The sequence below is a fragment of the Cucumis sativus genome, chromosome 6, assembly GCF_000004075.3.
Source record: "Cucumis sativus cultivar 9930 chromosome 6, Cucumber_9930_V3, whole genome shotgun sequence".
Classification (NCBI taxonomy): domain Eukaryota; kingdom Viridiplantae; phylum Streptophyta; class Magnoliopsida; order Cucurbitales; family Cucurbitaceae; genus Cucumis; species Cucumis sativus.
Genome location: NC_026660.2, coordinates 3735642 through 3755038, shown reverse-complemented (window position 1 = coordinate 3755038; position 19397 = coordinate 3735642). Strand labels below are relative to the sequence as shown.

Genomic DNA, 19397 nt, shown 5'->3' with positions numbered 1-19397 from the left:
CTTCTTCCCCATTGTTGTTGTTTAATTAAAAATCTAGCACTCCATATTCTCTTAAATTTGATTATGAGCATCTTCTCTCTTTAAATAAATATGCATACACACTATATAGTGAGAGACACCAATATTTTATCTTATCATACTCACCATGATTGCTTTCTTTAGTCTAATATGGCATTACCCAATCAACAAAAATGTTCAAAATGTTAAAATATCGACTAAAATGTTAAAATATAACATGGGGTGTTAGAACTAAAGTGTTTTGGTCATTACAACCTCTATAATTCCAACTTACATTAAATAATAATAAGAGAATTAGAGAATTAGAGAATTAGAGCATAAACATGATAGATGATGATGAGCATGATATAACAAAAAGGATTGAATTTTGGAAATAAAAAGATTGTTATAGGTAGAAGTACATGAATGGCACATAAAATAATGGATATGGAATAAGAGATTTCCAGAAAATAATTGATAAAAAAAAAATGTTATGGTCTTTGAATGAAAAGATTCTTATGTTTCAAATTAAACCCATAATCATTGGTTGGTAATGTCTTTTCCCAAAGCATAAGTTCAAATTTTAATAATGTAATATTCTCAAATTATATTATAAGGTTTATTGTTCCCCAACGACTAAGTTGTATGGCATATAAAAATCAGCTCTATGTGTTGTTGCACATGCTTAGTTGACTCTTCTTAATGGTTACCTAAATGTGCTTATTAACCCCTAATTCAAATTTATTCCATTCTTTTCTTTTGAAAAATCAAATTAACAAATAATCCATTTTACTTTTTTTAAAAAATTAAATTGTAAATTTCACCCTTCAAAATTGGAACAAAGTTTAGTCTTGAAGTTTGATAATAAACGTCGATGAATTTATCAATATGAAGAATGCACTCTATATTCTCTTAATTTATCAATATAAGATGTCATTGAATTTGATGTTTATAAACATGTATACCTTGTTAAATTAAGGATGTATGTGTTTGGTTATAGATGGAAATTATATTAAAAATGTATGAGAATACATTTTTTTTGTATATCATTTGTAAAATTAATCATAAAAAGACTTTAAAATTTTAATACATTAGTCCATAAACAATAAGCCTAATTCAAAATTTTAAGAAAAATTAATTTTTTAACAATTAAATAATAGTATTAATTACTCCTATATTTTGATAGGATAAATCTGAAATTTATATAACAATGAAACAATTAATTAATGATAAACTAACTCTAAAACTATTAAGATATAAATTCATATTATATTAATCTTAATGAGAGTTAACTGATTACAAATATAATTAATAGTTAATCTATTGCATCAGTCCTTTACCATTTATTTAAAAATAAATATGAGTATATATGTGTATATATAAACTAATTTATTAAAATAAAATAAAAATAAGTATATATTAATAAATTGTTTTATCCCGATCGAATAATTAAGAAATGGATTAGATTGAGAACTCAATCTCAAGCTTTATGTTCTTCATCTCGAGAAACACTAACATTAGTTTTAGAATTTTCGTGATTTAAATTAACTAATCTTAATAATATATAAAATAAAAAAGTATTAAAGAAGAAAAAAAATCATTTTTCCTGTGAAACTACAATGTTCATTTTTTAAAAATTGGCTTCTATTTTCAATATTTTTATATCATTCTTTTTTCTTTCTACAAAAGAGAAACATTGTCTTCCAAGAAGTATATATCAAAGAATAAACCTATGAAATAATAATTAAGTTATATTATTATTGCTTTCTATCATTTTTTATTCATTGGTTTATATTTTTTTTTCTCTTTTTATACTTTTAGATTTAATTATGTAACTATCTAAAATTTAAATGCAATGATACACCGAAATTCACATTTTAAAAATTGTATTTCCTTTCCAAAGAAAATGAATGACATTCAAAATATCTCATATTTGTTATAAATTAACTTGAAGCATAACTTAAGGCACTATTTTTAATTTTACTTTTATTTCATCTCATGTCAAATATTTACAAATTACACTTCATGAATATTGAATCAAAATACTATGTAAATTTTACTATAAAAATTGTAAGCCAGGAGCTATCTTCTAACTAGAAATTGAGAATAATTTCAGTTTAATACTCATACATATACATAGTTTAATTATTTAAATCAGGACCTATTTTCTGCCAACATTTAAAAGATAGTGAGAAGGTTAAAGTGAACGTAAAATTAATTCATTTTAGATGAATTAAGTTAACTCAGCAATAATAATCGACAAATTAGTTGTACCAAAAAAAAAAAAAAAAAAAACATTTAAACGTTTTATACAAAAATTAGCATCAAAAGAAAAATTTACTTCCTAAAATGAAGATACAATAGCTTTTAAATTAACATAAATATAAATACACCTTTAATTAATAATTAATAACCAATTAACTTGAGATTATACCCTAAACAATAATCAAATATTGATTAAATGTGCAACGATCTTTATTGAATTGACACTTAATTTAAGAACTAAGTGATCATAAATTCATTTTCATGTTTTTGGCAGCCTCTTCATTCTCCTTGCTCACTGCATTTACTTCATTTCGTATATATTTCACTTCAAAACATCCTATCCCTCCAAAATTCATTTAAATTTGTTAAAATTTATTAATGATGATGATGATGATGATGATGAATTTTGGGATAGGCTTATTCTAAACTACCCTTCTCCTAGAAGGAAAGGGACCAATGTTGGTTGGTAACTTCTCAAAATTCCCTAAAAACAAGGCATTATTTGGTTCAAGAAACACAGCAAATATGGTAGAAAGATCAAGATACAGGTAAGCTTCAGGAAAACTCACCAAATCAATACCTGAATTCCTTCTTCTTCTGAAGAGTGTCCTGGTTAAACCAGAGCTCAGCTCCTACACAATCTGTTGCCCCTGCCCTTTACCCATCTTGGGCACGAGGTTTTCCCTCCTGCTTATTCTTCTCATTTAACAAGAAAAGGAAATGTGCACAAATGTCTTCAACAGAGTAAATGGTACGAAAAAGAGGAATAAACTCTCTATGATTTTTCCCAAACAAAGGAAAAGTTGTAATGTCTTTAACAACAGAGATGTCATAGTAACTTAAATGTGTTGGTTGTATAAAAGAGCTGTTTTGAAGACCATATCTGTAGGGATTGGCCTTCTCAATAGAAAGAGCAAGATTGGAAAAAGAAACATAAATTATATTTGTTTATTAATTTAAAAGATGCTATTCTGACTCCCCAAGTGAAAAGATGGTGGTGTATCAGTTCAAGAAAAAAGCAGAAGGTGCATCAGTTCAAGAGCATATACTGGAGCATTTGAAACCAGCCACCATGTATACTCCTGGAAAGGAAACTCAGTTCTTTCTTGATCGCTTCACCTGATTACCACGAAATGCGTCGAGCAAGCCAGATCTTTTGCATTTAGGGCATCTGGGATCTGCATCGGTCACCATAACATAAAGCAGGCAAAAAGTACAACCCATCACAATCAACGGTGAACTTTCAACTCGAAGGTTATCCTCCAAGTTCAAATTTGACTCAACCTCCGCTGATATGCATGAGTCTTGAGATCTTGGGGATGATGATTTCGATTCATTCGACGATTTACCCCTTGAGTAGACCCCTGGAGGTGACAGTTTGAGATCCAAATATGCATCATTTTGATTAGCAGCCGTTCCCGTTTCCACAGCATACCTTCTTTTTGTTTCCTTCTATAGAATTTTTTTTTCCAGAACCACCACACAAGAAATAGGAAATTTATTAGCATTCACCTAAATTATGAGTAGATTTTTCCTTAATAGGCTAAAAGATTTATTTGAGGAAAGGAAAGAGATCATAATCTTTCTGGCAAGGGAAAAAAAAATAACAAGATGAAAACAATACCACAAAAATTCTTTTATTGAAAAAAATCCAACACAGATTATGATATTTACAAGTTGGAGAAGAAGTATACCTTGTCAGTATCTGATTTCATCATAGTCTGACTAGAACTATCTTTTAATTCAATTGAGGATGAACCTTTAAGAACAAGAGATTTGTTAAAGTCTTGATTGAGTTGATCGACGCTCAAGGAGAAATCCTCAGGGCTATGAACATCGCTCTCTAGGTCGTCACCACAACAATCCTTTGCAGCATCAGCATGCTCCAGATATTGAGTGGTATCCTGAGGTTTTGAACCCATACCAGAAATAAAAGATGTGAGTAATGGTTTCTATAAATTTCCTCAATTTATATGAAAAGAGTGTGGCTTTGCAGTAAACTGATTCATCAGGTAAAGTCTGATCTAGTGCTTTGCCAATAATTAATTGAATCAATTTGAAATGTAAGATTGTGCAATTTCAAAATTAAAAACAGAAGAAATAATAGTAAAATTAATGCATAGATGCATATCAGTACAAGTATACATAGATGCTCAACTGGAAATCTGTATGCTGCAGATATGGTTTCGTAAAAGTAAATAAAAGCAAGTAGAGTATCCTTTTTGGAAATTTTGTCAAGTTCTTAAATGAAGGGAGAGGAAAGGGAACTGTAGGGAAATCACACGGTTAAGCTGTCTTTAGGTAAGTGTTAAACAGAGTCTGCACAATTAATTATAAAATGCTAACCTGCGTGGATAGTCACGTCGAAATTTAGTAACCGTTACAATGCTAGAAAATAAAGTGATAATAGCAATTTCTAAAATGCAAAAGTTGGAATATCTGTTACCATTACCACTAGGGTGATTTTGATTACTTAAATTAAAGACCCTGAGTTGTACAAGTAGATGGAAGTTAGCCTCTTTAAGAGCATTCCTAAACGAATGAAATTGATTGCCAAGAAAAGAAGCTATCATTTAAGTCTTTCTCGAACCCGAGATACTAACAAAGAAAGCGTTAAAACAATAAATTAAATTTCAAAACAATGATAGTAATACGTAATATAGATGTGGCCTATATAATTTTTTTAAAATATAAAACTTAAATATTCAATAGTAAAAGCAAAGCAAAGAAACAATCACAATGATGGCAATATAATGAAATACATGATATGGTATGTATTTCAAAAGATTAGCAAGAGCATTTATGCTTGAGAACTTTTGGCTTATTTACTTGTCCCATTTGAGAAGGATACTTCCTTACCAAGTATTTGTATGCATGAGAGTGAACTGGTGTATGTAGATAATAAATTTCAATCCACAATATTAAAATCAAGGTTTCTTAATGTTTGAAGTTCTGGCAAGGGCATTAATAGAAGTAAAGTTTTATTAATATCTCAAACTTCAACAAAATAGAGAGATCAAAAATCGTAGTTACCATAAACAGTCAGGAATTCTATAATTCTGTATACTACATTGCTTCTAATTAAATGGGTATCAAATGAAAACAAAAAAACCTAAATCTAAATTAGAATATTTATCAATAGGAGGTTAAAGGTAGTCCAACTGAAAGTCTTGATGCCAAATACATGACTCTTCAGAATTTATTGACCAAAAATTACAGTAGAGTTAAGGTATTCAAGGTAAAACCCAAGGGAGAACACTGATGAATGGAAGTAGAAGAATAAAAAAAAAGCCATTTTAGGGAAAGTGTTTCAACAAATTCTGTAATTTAGTACTTCCATGAAATCCACATGGTTAATGACATGAATATTTTTTAGTAACCGTTGCACCATTTGAATTATATACAAAAAAGAAGGGATTCCTTTGGTGCAAATATAGGAGCCAATCTGGTGCCATTATTGTTTGGTAGAAAATAATTAATAGGTTTGTCTTCTAGTGGTAAATGCTACTTAACCTCTAGAAGAACAATACAATAGCGATAAGATTATTGCCAAGAAGAGAAGTTCTTCATCTAGGTTTTTCCCTGTTTGGCTTCAAAATAACAGAGAGAAAACCTTAGAAAGAAAAACTTGATTAGGAAAAGAAGATCATAATCCATGGTGACCTTTTCTTTTTCTTTCTTGTTTTTTTTTTTTAAATTAGAAGTAAATTGACAATAACAAAGCACCAAGAATAAAATAGACAGTGAATATAAAAATTGGTAGAAATAAGAACAAGATGAACAATCATGGCTACGAAAAAAATGAAGACCTCCAAATGTTCTAGAATAGTTCAGTAGTTAGCCTTGTTTTTTTTATATGCCCTTGTTATAAGTTCATTTTTCCAATAAAGGCTCGACTTCTTACTTAAAAAGAAAGAAAGAGGGAAAATTAATTTTTTTTTTTTAAAAAAAACATTTCCTAAATATTACTAGCATGATAGTTTTTAGTATCACCCATTAAACACTTGAAATATTAATTATATTTTATTTTTATAATCCATTACAGGACAGCATTAAGAACTAATATAATTCAAGGTAGTTTGGACCAACCACTTAGAGGGATAAATGTCCTAGAGCAAAGACTTGGGAAACAACCATCTACACTCAAATATGTAGCTATTAGGAAACTTGTCGACTTTTAACATCCTAGGAAGGTCGCCACAAGTTTGAGCCCATGTCCCCGAAGTTCTTTACTTCTTTACTTGTTGCAACTTGCACGCACTACGCAAACGCAAACTGATTCTTGATTCCATGTTTTCATAACAATAAATTCAAACCTATATCGATCACATGCACAAAGTCCAAGTAGAGTCACAAGAGTAAGAGTAAGCATACATAGATCCTTCTTCACTTACATAATGATTAACCTGGTTCATATTCCAACTTCCAATCATTATGATAGATAATCAGTAGAGCTGTGATAATACAAGTTATGTACTTCATACTATCCTGACAGTAGTAGTTATCATGAAGGGACAAATTAAACATTTTCTAATTCAAGTACTACAAAGTACAAGATGGATGATGAATAGCATATGAAACATCACAAAATTGAGAAACTAACCAGTGGCAGGGTCATTCCATACTCAATTGTGAACGCTTCCTGATATCCTCTGTGAATCAAAAGTTCATAACATCACAACATGATGGTATGCAACATCAAGTTAACACTTTACATTTACTTTTCAACAAAGCTTTAAAAATAAATCCCATAATAGTAAATTTTACCTTAAAGGTGAACCCAACAACTAACTTCAATACTCCAGAATTCTAAAACATGAAGCTTCTGGACTCTTAAGCAGCGATATCATTAAGATAAATGACAGAAGACCTGAATTTGAGAAGGATGAAGGTCACATGGTAGATACTAGCATGTACGTGTTTCCGGAAAATTTTGTAAGATCGTTATTTTCAATGGTCATATGGAGATTAGTACAAGTGGACTAAATTTCGAGGTTGAATAATCATGTACTTAAATTCACTTTCTACTTTAACTATTTCAAGCACTCATTTATTTCTTATGCTTGCACTCTGTTTTAACACCAGTAATGATACTCAAGACATAACAATATCTTCATCATACATTTTCATTGAAGAAAGATATCAATTGGAAACAAAAGGTGAATATTGTTTCGCCATTCTCATACACCATCTTCTCCAAAGTTCAAATGAAAGATCCTGTCTCCGGTATCGGTAAAAATTTATTGATCTTTAACTTTGTTAAGCACATTCAGAAGTTGCACTGTATCTTTCTTTCCTTTCTTTTTTCCTCTGTTTCTTGTGATTTACATTCAAACCTATCGATCTCACTGCAAGACAGCTAAATACTTCATGTCATTCCAACAAAGCTTACACGATTAAAGACTCGAGAACTCAACTCTTACCATTCCCCAGAAGCTACAATCAAGGCTAAAGACTTCATAGACACTCATATGAGAAATCTACAAATAATTGTCATGAAGGTAGGTGGGTTTCTAATATTCAAGGAGGCTCTGATAGACGCAACAAAACCAGCAATGAAATCTCACTAAATTTCAGCCAACAAAGCTTTAGTCCAATCAGAACCATAAATCCAATTATCCAATTCTAAATATAATCTCCACCCACGATTTCTAAGTTCATATCTCCCACCCAAAAGTTCAGTTACGTCAAAACAAACCCCACAATCTAAATACTGTCTTATTCACAATCAAAACAAACAATGCTTTAAAGGGGTTCCCGAAATACCTTTCTGATCAGCTACAAGACGCAGTCAATCGATCGCCGACTAACCAATAGAAAGCCAGCCATATCGCCACAACCACTTTCCTCCTCGCTAACTTGAAAGCAGTCGAGAATCCATAAATGCCGATAACCCAAAACTCCATATCCACTCTATTGGTAAAAGAATCAACAACCCTTTTGCGGAAATTGGAATTAAAGACAACCCAAATCGTCCTTTTCTTCCATTTCTCCACTTCCATTCTCATTTTGTCGTACATATCTTCAGGTAAAGATATGGCGATTGGGTCTTCTAACGAGTAAAATGGAAGGAGATAGAGATTACCCATTGCTGCAAACACACCCATTTTGTAGAAAACCCCAAATTAGGATTCAGAATCTTCTGGTTTCGCTAATAAAAACGAGTGAAAGGAAAAGCCGCTATTTTCCTTCTCGTACGCAATAATGGCTTTTTTATACATATGGCCAAACTTCTCGCACCAAATACATAAATTCATAATACAAAAGTAGAGACTCATCCTTTTTTCTTTCTTTTCTTAGTAAATCAAACTTAGTATACTTCATTCAAAGGTAATTAAGAGTATAAATTAAATAACTTCTAGATTGTATTGTTGAACCTACTTTTCATGCAGACCATATCGTAAACATTCTGTGTATTTTATTATAGAACACATTTATTGATCTTTTGGACATTAAAAATAAATAAAAGAGATAGAAATTAAAATTCAATAACAAAGATTATATTGATCTTGATTTTGATCCAATAATGAACTTAAATTTTGAATGAAGGCAAACTTTATCTAAAAAAATAAGTGAAAGTTTTTGTTAAGAGTGCCATTTAAGTTGAATATAAATAAAGTTTGCAATAAAAAGCTATTACATTGTCTCTAATTTTAAAAAGAAAAATATATGCTTTTATCCTTTAAATATGAATTAGGTTGTAGTTAGGTTATTGAGTTCTCAAATTCCACAATTCTACTAATGAAATTTTGTATCTTATAGGACCTTATGGCTTAGGTTCCTCTCTATGAGTTCTTTTTTAAGAAGAGTTTTCTAATAATTACTAATAGAAAATTGATGTCAAACCTATTTTCTAATTAAAAAATAAAATATATGTTTTTCTAATTTTTGTAATTATCATAATTATAAAAAACTTTTTAATATATTTGTTTCTCCGATCCAACCCTCCTTTACCATCAATGGTCGCTAACTACGACAAGTAGTCATCACCAATTACCGTTAATGATGTACATACTTTTTTTCCCTTCTCATACCCTTCCCTCTTTCTTCTCGATTGATCAAAGTCAATCTTGAAAGAAAGATTAATGTCAATTATTGACATGTTGATGTTGGTCTGTTGATCGATGGTGGACAATTTTGATATCCTTCATCAAAACAATCAGCCGTAGACATAAACAATCAGCTGATTCAATTTGATTCGTTCGAATTAAGTTTTGGTCTATATATGCCCGTGTGTCATTCCTAATTCCAACTCTTTCTCTTTTTTTTTTTTCATTTTTCCTTTTTTTTTTAATATGAGAGAAGAATAAAATGGATAGAAGAATAAGGATGAAGGAAAAATGGAAAATGAACGTGAAGAATATAATTGCTCTTGACAAATGGACATTGAAGAGGAAGGAGAAGGTAGAAGAGTAAGAGACCATTTGCATCAAGCGATTTGAGACGGAAATAACATTGTTGAAAATTAATGTTACCAAAAAATAATAGTTATGAAAATAAGATTGAACATATGGAAATAAATAAATACTCGACAAACTCAAACCAAAGTTCCTCTATGATCATCCCAAGTTGGAGAAAATGAATCACAAACCTTTGCTTCTCGCCTTTATTTCTCAGATTGAAAATCCTCCTCTTGTATTGAATAATAAATAACCCAAAAATAGTCATACATCTAAAAAAATAATTAGGGTGAATCCTAACAAGTTATGTTGAAAAAAATTGAAAAGAAAGAATACTCGAGTCTACTTCTACTTCTCAAGGGATTGGAAAGGTGAGGCAACCAAATAAATCAAAATTTAGCTGCAACAAATCATTAGAATTCATATTTTGTACTGATCTTTGATCCCATTGATTGAATTGTTAGTGATGTATCGCAACAAATATGGAGATTAAATCTAATAGTACATTCTGAAAGCTCCTCAATCTTGATAGATTGCATTTAGAATATGTGAAACTCATTAACGATAACTCTTGATTGAGTTGATGGAATTTAAAAAACGGTTTGATTCTTTTAATTAAATTTATTAGTTGATAGTATAGAAGGAAAGTGATATCAAACTCTAAACCTAAACTCTCTCAAATTTGATATAATTTTTTCGTTCGTGGCTTGACAATTTATGAGATATAAGAATTTCATTTGAAAAAATGTGATGTTTTGTTCAGACAGTGATCATGCCCTATAAAATCAGAACCTCCACAAGAACAAAAGGAATATATCTGATAAAACAAAACACTAACACAATAAGTGAAACTATACATTGAATCATCATCTATCTCTATAACACACATATTGAGGTTAACATCAAATCTAATCCAAAAATCACAACCCATATCATCATTGTAGTGACTTCGCATATGGGGGATAGGAATTGAAATCTTATAACTAAAGATTATAATGCACCCAACATGGTTTATCAAGAGAAAAGCCTTGAAACAGAGCCAAATTAGAAGAAGCTGAACTAAAAGAAGGAATGGCAATTGTGAAATCTGACTAATACCAAAAACGTTTACTTCAGAGATCTTCAAAACTTAAAACAAAAGTATCATCATCCATGTCCAAAATGATTTAAACATCCATTCAAAATCAAAACTAAAAAGACAAGTCAAACATTTAAGGACCAATCTGATAGTAACTAGCAACAATAATATCCATGGCCTTATGATATTAAATAACAAAAAACTTCTAATTCCCAAAAGCTGTTGAGTAGTCTCAATTACCTTACCTTAGTATCTCCTTGGGCCACCTGCACCCCTTCCAAAAGCTTGGGGAGGAATCATAGCTTGTGGCTCAACCTCCACAAGTCCAGGAATGTCCGACATGCCGAAAGCAGCAAGCATATCAAGTGTCTCCTTATCAACCTTAATTTCGTCAATCTTAATGGCTGATTCATCTGGGACAAAGTCCATACGGCGTTCACGCTCTTCTTCTTGAAGCTTCAATGAGATGCCCCTGACTGGACCCTTCTGAATTCTCTTCATCAAGTGGGTTGAGAATCCAGCAATCTTGTTTCGCAGCCTTTTGGAGGGGATGATTGCAACCTCTTCCAAGATCTTCTTGTTCGTGTGAAAATCCAGTGTCATTTTCGAGTAGTACTTCTCAATCACCTGGCGTGAAGACTTCTTCACAGTCTTGGTTCTAACACGACCCATCTTCTACCAAACTTTACCTAAGAAGAAAACCGTAAATAAATAAGAACAAGAAATCTAACATAGATCACACTACATTCACAGATCTTTGAAGCGTACATCTACATAAAAATAAAAATAAAAAAAGACTTTTCCATACACTGTAATAGCAAATCCTCAAGGAAAAAAACAACATACAATTCAACAAATACACTTGGAAGAAAAAAAACTAGAGAAACATACAAACTTATGACCTACATTATTGAAAAATATAGAGTGAACACCAGACAGCTACAAGTAAATGAGCCATTCATCATCAGAAACAACTCATAAAAACAGCCCAAAGGCTTAAAGTAGAAAAATGAATGAGGCAGAATCAGTATATCTACAATTCAATTCTCCAAAACATGAGATACGAATGAAACAAACTTGATAAATGATAAAAACAAAAGAATAAAATGAACAAAGAATTGGATAAGAGGGGCGATCGGAAAGAGAATTAAGAACCCTAGAAAGAACTGACCTGAAGAAAGGAAGGAAAGGGTTTGGAAGAGTACGGTGAGGTGAGGTGAGGTGTGGTGTGGCTGCCGCTGCTATTGAAAACCCTAATGCGTACATATCAACTATATATAAAAGGGTCAAGATGTAGAATTTCCATTTTAACCCTCGTTTTTAACCATATGACTATTATACCCCCACCTCTATTTGTAATCAAAACGTTCAATTACATTTGGTTTTTTTCTTCTTAACATAACATGTAAAATGTTTTTTTTTATAATAATAATAAATAAATAAAATTATTTAGGGCATATTTAGATTTTCAAAACTTTATTTAATAAGAAATCACTTGCAACATTTTTTCACAAGTCATTTGGAATAAATTTTACCTTTTTTAATTTTATAGATAGTCAAACTACTTCTATTAATGTTGAATTACAATAATGTACTATTATTGAAATGTTGTGAACTAAGTTTCAATTTTAGTTTTAAAACATTTTACGAGCTGAGTTTTCTTTTTAAATTTATTTAATATATGATTGATCAAGTTGGTTGTTAGAGTTAGACATTTGACATGATCAACAAAATGAGGAGTTGGCCACCTAAGATAATTGTCGATATTGACCGCCATAGTTTAGCGTTAGAGGTGGTTTTCATTGGAAGTGGTTGCCAAAGGCAGATGCACGAAAGTGATTGTCGAAGATAATCACCAAGAAATGTCGTCATAGTGATACATTGTCAATCGACATAGTTTAGCGTTAGAGGTGGTTTTCATTGGAAGTGGTTGCCAAAGGCAGATGCACGAAAGTGATTGTCGAAGATAATCACCAAGAAATGTCGTCATAGTGATACATTGTCAACAGTTAGTGGCAAGTGAAATATTGTAAACATAAAAAAGGAAGAGAGATAAGATGAGTTGAGAGTGGGTTGGGTTGTAACTCTATTAGGGTATTCTATGAACTCGTAGTTTAAAAATTGTAAAGAAGTTGTTATACGAATAAAACATCATTTAATTTATAAATAAGTGTCAATCATTTATTTGCACGACTCAAATCCAATCAATTAAGCTTCAACTTGAAAAGTATGTGATGATATCCTTTAAGTAATAACCTGAAAGATCTGTTAGGTACGTTTCTTTCTTTCCTCCGTTCTTTCATATTCTACCCTAACTTACTTTTAGTGAATGTGAATTACAAGATTGAACACATTTTTTTACAACTTCATACACTATATATATCAAATCTTAGTTTCAAATTACACATTTATCTGTCTAACAAAAAGACAATTACATGAATCTTATGAAATGATTTTATTTTCAACATCTTTATGACTTATTAGGCCTGCCAATAAGCACTGAAAATTCAACTGCTCATCAGTCTTCACTTCATCAAACTTGGAAATAAAGAGCTCAATGAAGATGAATGAATTTAGAAAGAATCAAACTTTTCAACTTTCAACCACGCTCCAGAAAAAGTAGTCCAATGGCTTCAGGGCTTCTACCAAAAATCACCGATTCTAGCAGATACTCATGCACAGTAATGCTTCTATGTCAATATATAGAAAAGCAACACCTCAAAGAATTCAACCAACTAAAGGAACGGAATGATATTTCAATAAACTGAAGATGGTTCACGTTTGGCCTCCTTGGTTCTAGATGTTCTTGTTCATGTATGCTGTAGATTGGTATTAGTTAAGTTGCAGCTGATCTATAACAGAGCGCCTACCATTGAGTTATTAATTTGTCGAAAGAATACTGCAAAGAGGATAGCATGAATTGCACATAGCTTTTTCATGACCATTACCCACTTCGTACTCGAGCAAGCACTGAGATTTGATGCCAACACAAGCGCATCTAATGAAATTGGCGAAACTTGAAGAATTATGTAAAAACCACTTCCTCAACAGGTAAACATTTCATACGGAATATTCAGAAGAATTTGCATCCTTTCTTCATTCTTCTAAATGTATTCACAGATGACCAGTACATTTCTCAAACGGGTTCTAGTGATCTTAAAACCTAGTCCATAAAAGATAAGATGCTCAGAAAGGAACAAATCCTTTCTTCATAACAGAACAATAGCAACTAATTTAAGTTGAAAGATAGCATACCAAAATCTACGGAATTGCCTAGCTCCAAAACGTGCAAATCAGCAACGTTATCACAAGTGCAGATACCATATCTAGAACAATAATTCTTTTTTTTTCCCTCTCCTACAAGGGGATGAAACTCAAAGGGGAGGGGAGAAATTCTTCTAGAGAGGGGTTTAAAAATTCTTCCATGGCAGAAAATTAAAGATACTTCAATGGGAAAAGCAATAAAATGATGTGGAAAACTCTACCTTCAATTCTCTGGTAGTTATTTGGTAGCGATTTACTGATAATAATTGGTTCAAAATTGAACTAAATTAATAATTGGTTTTATGGTTTTTAGCTAAAGTCCCATAAATATGTGCAAGTGAAATTAAATATGAGAATTAGTAGTGAGTAGTTGGTGTCCTATTTTGGAATTTATCAATTCCTTAAATACATGAAATCTCTCATCGAGATTTAAAACATCAACGTTTGATCGGAAGTTATTTTGTAAATTCAAAATAAATTTTCATGTTTTATTAATGGCTCTTATGTCACTCATGCTTTATTTCTAAAATGTGAGCCAGTAAACATGGGACATTTAAAGACAAGGCAAAATAACATACATTTGGTGGACCTTGTTTATTTTTTATTGAATAATAATAGATAAAATTTGGTTACCATTTTCATAAGGTACTTACACTTTTTCTATACACAAATGATTCCCAAACTAATCTGAATTTACTTTCGAACTTATCTGAATTTGCATAGACCAATACTCTTTAATTAAGTGTCTCGTACATTTAATATGGTGATGACTCCAAAACTATTTATTGTAAGTGTCCCTTAGAAGAGGGACGTCGACAACAAGAAAACATCATTACTCAGGAACTACTAAAGTAGAAACTGGGATTAACTTACCTGGAAAAGTCCTCGTTGCATTTATCCTCACTTGCACATCTTAGCAATCCTGCAGTGGTTAAAAGATTGTGCTTGAATGAATGATAAGAAGAAATTTTGGTTGCATGATTAGAACTTGGAAGCATGGTGTTCAGTGCTCCAAGAACTCACCTCTAAGGACAAACATGCTAACAAGCTCATCTCGATCCTGAAACAGCCCAAACGAAAGGAAACTAGTGGTACAAGTCAATCTTTAATAGTGACTTTGGATGATCTAATGCATTGAGGTTGAGACTATTGGTGAGGGAGTTTCTGGTTTAGCTTACAAAGTTATTTTACTGCCTTGCACATTTGATTAAATAAACGGGAAGATCACTGTGTACTAGAATGATGTGTTGGAACAGAAGCACTTCAAAAGAAAAGCAATATTCACCAAAAATCCCCACAGGAACAACACCCATTCTTAAAATGGTGGAATCGGTTGGTGTCCCTAACTATGACGTCCCTACAAAAGAATTTTGAGGCAAGCTTCATAAAAGAGTGGCAGTCTCCACAGATTCTAAGGTTTTTCATAATCCTAATAGGTGCATTGGGAGGTAAAAACAATAATCCCATAGTAAAAGCGAGTTTCTCACTGTGGTGCCTCAAAAGTTCTTGTTTAATGCTCTCTCCCACTTGATGAAGATCATGCTGAGTCTCTACCTTATAACCAAGCTTCTGTAACTCGTCCATTACCTCATTCAATTTTGAGTAAATTTCAACAATCTTGGGATGATTTCTCTCTCCGACCATAAACAAGTGAACCTTGTCCTTAATCTCAATCCAACTCTTGCCCCTCTCTTTCTTCACATCACTTTCTTTAAGGAGCTTCCTCATCTTTGCGACTTCGTCCCACTTACCATTTGCTGCATACATGTTGGACAGCAACAAATAGTTTCCTGAATTGTGTGGTTCGATGTCAAACAATTTTTTAGCAGCAACCTCAGCAAGTTCAAGATTCCCATGGGTCCTACAAGAAGCCAAAAGAGAACCCCACATAGAAGCAGAAGCATTAAAGGGCAATTTACTAATCAAATCGTAAGCCTCAAAGATCTGGCCTGCCCGGCTAAGAGTGTCTACCATGCAAGAATAGTGAAAGACATTTGGTGCCAAATGATGCTCTTTTGTCATCAGATCAAAATATTTCTGTCCTTTTCTAACCAAGCCCATATGACCGCAAGCAGACAAGACAGAAACAAAAGTAACATCATTTGGACTCAAGCCCATCTGCTGCATTTTCTCAAATAAAATCATCACCTCAAGTGAACGAGCGTGTCTCGACAGGCCAGATATCATAGCATTCCACAAAACAACATTTCTCTTTTCTACATCTCGAAATACTTTATAAGATTCTTCAATCCCACCACATTTTGCATACATGTCAATAAGAGACGAAGCAACAAATATATTAGAACAAAAACCAGATTTAGATAGCAAAGCATTCATCTGTTTCCCTTCAATCATGGCTGCCAATCCAGCACAAGCACAAATCACAGATGACATTAAAAACTGGTCATGTTTCAACCCAGTTTCCCAAGCTTTTCGAAACAATGCCAAAGCTTGCTCATACATCTCATTTTGCACATATCCTGCCGCCATTGAACTCCATGTAACAACACTCCTGTCAGGCATGGACTCAAAAACACAAACCGCATCCTTCATCAAACCACACTTTGCATAAACATCAAGCAATGCAGTTGCAACAAAAACATTCAAATCCATTGCAGCCTTAATAGCAAAGGCATGAAGCAACTGGCATTCAGAAAGAGCACATTTAGCAGCACATGCACAAAGGACACTTGAAATGGTGAATTCACTAAAAGGGGTTCCTTCTCTTTGCATCTGCAATAAAAGATCAAGAGCCTCGTTCTCCTCTCCATTCTGAGTAAGCGACCCAATCATGGTGTTCCACGACACCAAACTTCGGCTGGGCATTTCATCGAACACTTGGCGTGCAAAATCAACTGAACCGCATTTCGAGTACATGTTGATGAGTATATTTGACGTTAATAAGTCTGTTTTCAACCCCATCAGCAGAATTTGGGCATGGCAAGCCTTCCCTTGCAATAACAACTTTCTTTTTGCGCATAATTTCAGTATTTCATGCACAAACGAAACGTGGGTAGCGTTGAAATCCTTTGTAGTTGGTTTTTCACATTCAACAATGCATGACGATGATGACAATGATGCAAAAAATTGGGTGGTGCAAACACGAAGACTAAGAAACTGAAAAATCCTTTTCCCTTTCCCTTTCTCTCTATATCTTCCGGAATTTGATGCAAAATGGCAAACATGGAGAAATCCCATTAACTTCTCCCGGCGAACATCTCAGGCAGCATCATTGATAGATCATAATCTATTTCTACAATTCCACTCCGATTTAGAAACAAAACAAATCAATAAAAATGGACCGTTTGATTTTTGGGTCTACCTGATGAACTGATGAATGGAGATAACTTCGTTTGAAAACCCCACTTTAAATTTTGGGCATTGATTTGAATAATCGTCAAATTTAACATCAAAATCTTGCTTTTATCAAATGAATAAAATTATGCTTACAAGAGCTCCTCCACCAATATTTTTTTACTCGCTAAAACACAAACCAAACAATTAACAATAAATAAAAGAAACAATCTTGCAATCCAATATAAGATGATGGGTTGTCAATTCAAACACAATTCCATCTCTGCTTCTATATAATTCTTGAAACTTCTAATAATGTATTTACCTAACGAGTCCATCCAAAACTTGAATAAGCATTCAAACCAATATTTGCATATCAATAGATATTGTCATCTTCAAGAATTTTGAAGGGACCCGAGAGATGTCATACTTGTTAGTTTGAATTATTATTATGATATTGTATTGATATTGAATTAGTAAACTTGGTTTTTATTAAAATATGTGTATAACCCAATAGATTAACACATGATTCACTTCCTTTCATTTAATCAAAGGTTGGAATCTCTAATTTCAAATCCTTTCATATTATATTGAAAAAGAAAGAAAGAAAGAAAGAAAGAAAGAAAAAAGGAAGGTTCATTTTCAAACTCCCACTTGCAAATACTCTCCCCAACATATATTCTCTCATACCCCACTTTCAAACAATATGGATTTTAGATAATATGCCCTTTCACAAGTTGGGTTTTGATTTCATGAAGGATCAAATCACCCCCTCATTCCTCAACCCTTTTCACCCAAAACCGAAAGTTATTATTATTAAAATATCATCTCGATCTTTATATTTTAAACCTTTTTTTCGTTTATTCCATATACTTTCAACAAAGTTGTAAAAATTGTATTTTAAATAATTAACAAGAAACTAGCAGTAAAAACTAAAACGATATTACCACTCAAACGAATAAACAAATCCCAAAAACGAAAAAGATATTCAAATCCTTCTTCCCCCTCATCATCATTTTGATATCCTCATCTTTCTTTTAAATAATTCCTTCACTTTCTAGTATTGTACTTTATTTATTTCATTAACAAACCAAAGTCAGATAGAGTTTGAGAATTGAGAAGGAAAAAGAAAATAATAATAAAGAAAGAAAGAAAGAAAGAGATGAAAGATTGATTGATTACAAGTAGTGGTGGGAAAAATCTCAATTGGCTTTTAGTGGGTTTTTTGGGTTTTGTGATGAGAAAGAGAACATTTTCATTTGGACCCTACTTTCATATATATTTTTTTTTTTCTATTTTTCTTGACAAAGACTCTCCACTTTGCTCCATAGAGAAAAGGGTTTGGCCAAGTAGACAAATTTATAACAATTCCATATATATATATAAAAGGGGAATGTGTATATAAACATACAATTTTCTCTCTTTGGTTTGTAGGTATATTATTGAAAAACAGTGATGTTAGATTTTAAGAGATTTATATACGTTATTCCTAATCATACCTACGTCATGCGCATTCTTATATAAAAACAACAATAAGTTGTTATGTAAGAAATTCAATTTAAAGATCGTAGCCTAGGTAACTGTTGTTGTAATATAAGATTTCAAAATGTACGTTGACTGATGACAACGACTTTTGAACACCAGACAAGATTTGAGACATTAATCATAATTTAAGGTACATAAAAAAAATATATTATTATATAATATAGTTTTGCTCGTCGAGATGTCAATTCATTGGATAACTATAATGTAACATCATACTATAGGTGAACTCAAATAAGAGTGGAGAAAAGGCAATGCTAAAAGTAAAGGGGTTTTATATATATATAGCCTTTCCTCTCTAAATCACTAACAACAAAGTGAAAGCAATAGCTATAGTATCTTATTTATTTATTTTGGACAAATAAAATGCTAATCATAAATTTAATCTTATTTATCTTTCTTAATCAAAGGACAAAATGATAAAAGGGGATTTGGAAAAGACTAAATTAAAAGGGAAACAAAGACTAATTATTCTTTTACACGTTACTAATTTTTATTTCTCTAATTTGATTTTGATTAAACTTTATTGGAGATTTTAGTGTCAAATAGCACTTAAT

At 31.9% G+C, this 19397-nt stretch overlaps 3 protein-coding genes across 9 annotated transcripts; all 3 read right to left on the bottom strand.

Moving 5' to 3' along the window:
- Positions 1-3011: 3011 nt before the first annotated feature.
- Positions 3012-8448, bottom strand: LOC105435753. 4 transcript variants are annotated; one of them, XM_031888189.1, is made up of 6 exons: positions 8029-8448; positions 7385-7621; positions 7030-7132; positions 6866-6914; positions 3957-4166; positions 3012-3714 (listed from the first exon to the last, which is right to left on the bottom strand). In XM_031888189.1, the coding sequence occupies exons 4-6, from the start codon at positions 6878-6880 to the stop codon at positions 3358-3360; spliced, it is 582 nt and encodes a 193-aa protein (XP_031744049.1). In that variant the 5' UTR covers positions 6881-6914; positions 7030-7132; positions 7385-7621; positions 8029-8448; the 3' UTR covers positions 3012-3357. The 4 variants fall into 4 exon arrangements, with proteins under 4 accessions (XP_031744049.1, XP_031744048.1, XP_011656574.1 ...); XM_031888188.1 differs by having other exon boundaries at positions 7385-7610; XM_011658272.2 differs by lacking the exon at positions 7385-7621.
- Positions 8449-10731: 2283 nt separating this feature from the next.
- LOC101210515 (40S ribosomal protein S17-3) lies at positions 10732-12038 on the bottom strand. The gene is made up of 2 exons (XM_004140863.3): positions 11912-12038; positions 10732-11429 (listed from the first exon to the last, which is right to left on the bottom strand). The coding sequence occupies exon 2, from the start codon at positions 11410-11412 to the stop codon at positions 10987-10989; it is 426 nt and encodes a 141-aa protein (XP_004140911.1). The 5' UTR covers positions 11413-11429; positions 11912-12038; the 3' UTR covers positions 10732-10986.
- A 1055-nt stretch (positions 12039-13093) lies between these two features.
- On the bottom strand, positions 13094-17955 carry LOC101209440 (pentatricopeptide repeat-containing protein At5g04780, mitochondrial). 4 transcript variants are annotated; one of them, XR_004217913.1, is made up of 3 exons: positions 15028-17955; positions 14878-14926; positions 13094-13903 (listed from the first exon to the last, which is right to left on the bottom strand). XR_004217913.1 is itself a non-coding variant. In XM_004140944.3 (2 exons), exon 2 carries the CDS (start codon positions 17200-17202, stop codon positions 15286-15288), a length of 1917 nt encoding a protein of 638 aa, XP_004140992.1. In that variant the 5' UTR covers positions 17203-17257; positions 17327-17955; the 3' UTR covers positions 13094-15285. The 4 variants fall into 4 exon arrangements, 1 of the variants encoding a protein (XP_004140992.1); XR_004217911.1 differs by having other exon boundaries at positions 14878-17955; XR_004217912.1 differs by having other exon boundaries at positions 13094-14926.
- Between the last annotated feature and the right edge of the window lie 1442 nt (positions 17956-19397).